Source organism: Limulus polyphemus, unplaced genomic scaffold, assembly GCF_000517525.1.
Source record: "Limulus polyphemus unplaced genomic scaffold, Limulus_polyphemus-2.1.2 Scaffold1506, whole genome shotgun sequence".
In the NCBI taxonomy this organism is placed as follows: Eukaryota; Metazoa; Arthropoda; class Merostomata; order Xiphosura; family Limulidae; genus Limulus; species Limulus polyphemus.
The window spans coordinates 267692-269330 of record NW_013667116.1 but is presented as its reverse complement, the minus strand read 5'-3'; the positions used below and the strand labels follow the sequence as shown (position 1 = coordinate 269330).

The window sequence follows — 1639 nt, the reverse complement described above, 5'->3', positions numbered from 1 at the left end:
TAATTCCCACATTCCTAGCAAGAGAGTAATGGTAATGTCAACTGACCGAAACACGGAAAGCCCTTGAAACCTGTCCTTTCTACCTGAAAGACTTTAAAACATTAATCCTTTAAGGCTTCTTCCACAACTGCCACCATGAGCTGGGTAGTTTGTCTGTTTAGTCATAAATACTCTGCATGAATCACATATATATATATGAAAAATGAATATCATTGAAGCGTTCAGGTTAAAGCTCACTTATTCTTTTGGAGGGGGGTTCACTGGGGGGTACCTAAACAACTGAAAGGAACAAGGGGGTTGGAAGTCACGGGGTCTGGATATCTGCCAGTGCTTGACACATAAACACGTCTTATATATGACTATAGCCATTACTTTCTCGTCCCAGCTAGAAGTCTAAAGAAAAGTGTTGGACCACAGACTGACATATACCACACAAGAAAAGCGCTGGTTGTTACTCAAGATTTTAAGGTGAAGGTAGTCAGGTGAGAAGAACCTGGATATGTCTAGCAAGGTAAGTCCGTATTAAAGAAGCACCTGGACAGATAGAATTCAGTACTTAATCATGTTATTTGTAATTTATTTAGTAATTAAGGCGTATACTTAAACCCAATTTCAGCTTAAAAAAAGGAGATCGTTCTGTGATTATTTGCACGATTCATATAACTGGCTTCTGTTCGAAGAAACTAATTTGGTTGCTTGGAAGTTTTCGAATGCTCACAATTTATTCGAAGTTCGATAAAGAAATATTAAGAACATCATCATATGTTTATTATGTGTTAATACAAGGATTCTCTGTTGTTGTTTTTTCGTGTAAGTAAAATAAGTTGTTCTTTAAAAATATATTTTCCACTTACAGTTGAATTATTTTTAGAGTAATATTATAATTTACCCTCTTATTACGTTACTTGTGAACTTTACTGGTATTCATAGCTTATGGTGCAATTATACATATCTTTGAGTTTCTTGTAATGAGAGTTGACAATAATTTCTCATATTTAATACAAACATTAAAACCGATGCAAAGAAAAACTATTTTATTAATTCAAGGCTGTTTCAGTTGGTCTGAAATTGCTCCGGGTTAATATGACCCAAAACATAACGGTATTTATAAGTTTAACTGAGGTTTTTCTATGTTAAACCTATACAGTTTTGCCTTTTTATGATTTTTAATGTCAAGTAATTAATTTCTTATAAATATTTTCAAGTTTCTTAAAAATATCGAAAAATATAGCGGTTAGAAGAGCACTAATGTTTAACTATTTTTAACGTCATTATTAACATAAGCTAAGCACTAACGTTTAACTATTTTTAACGTCATTATCAACACAAGCTGAGCACTAATGTTCAACTATTTTTAACGTCATTATCAACACAAGCTGAGCACCAATGTTCAACTATTTTCAACGTCATTACCAACATAAGCTGAGCACTAATGATCATATATTTTTAACGTCATTATCAACATAAGCTGAGCACTGATGTTCAACTATTTTAACGTCATTATCAACATAAGCTGAGCACTAATGTTCAACTATTTTAACGTCATTATCAACATAAGCTGAGTACAAATTTTCAACTATTTTTAACGTCATTATCAACATAAGCTGAGTACAAATGTTCAACTATTTTTAACGTCATT

At 32.5% G+C, this 1639-nt stretch overlaps 1 protein-coding gene across 1 annotated transcript in view; it reads left to right on the top strand.

The window, feature by feature from the left end:
• The first annotated feature begins 425 nt into the window (after window positions 1-425).
• The window catches only part of LOC106463865 (larval cuticle protein 16/17-like), a 2713-nt gene continuing 1499 nt past the window's right edge, over window positions 426-1639 (top strand). Inside the window, exon 1 of the mRNA XM_013923946.2 lies at window positions 426-511. Within this exon, the coding sequence (XP_013779400.1) occupies window positions 500-511 (12 nt within the window). The 5' untranslated portion in view covers window positions 426-499. The remainder of the gene's footprint in view (window positions 512-1639) is intronic.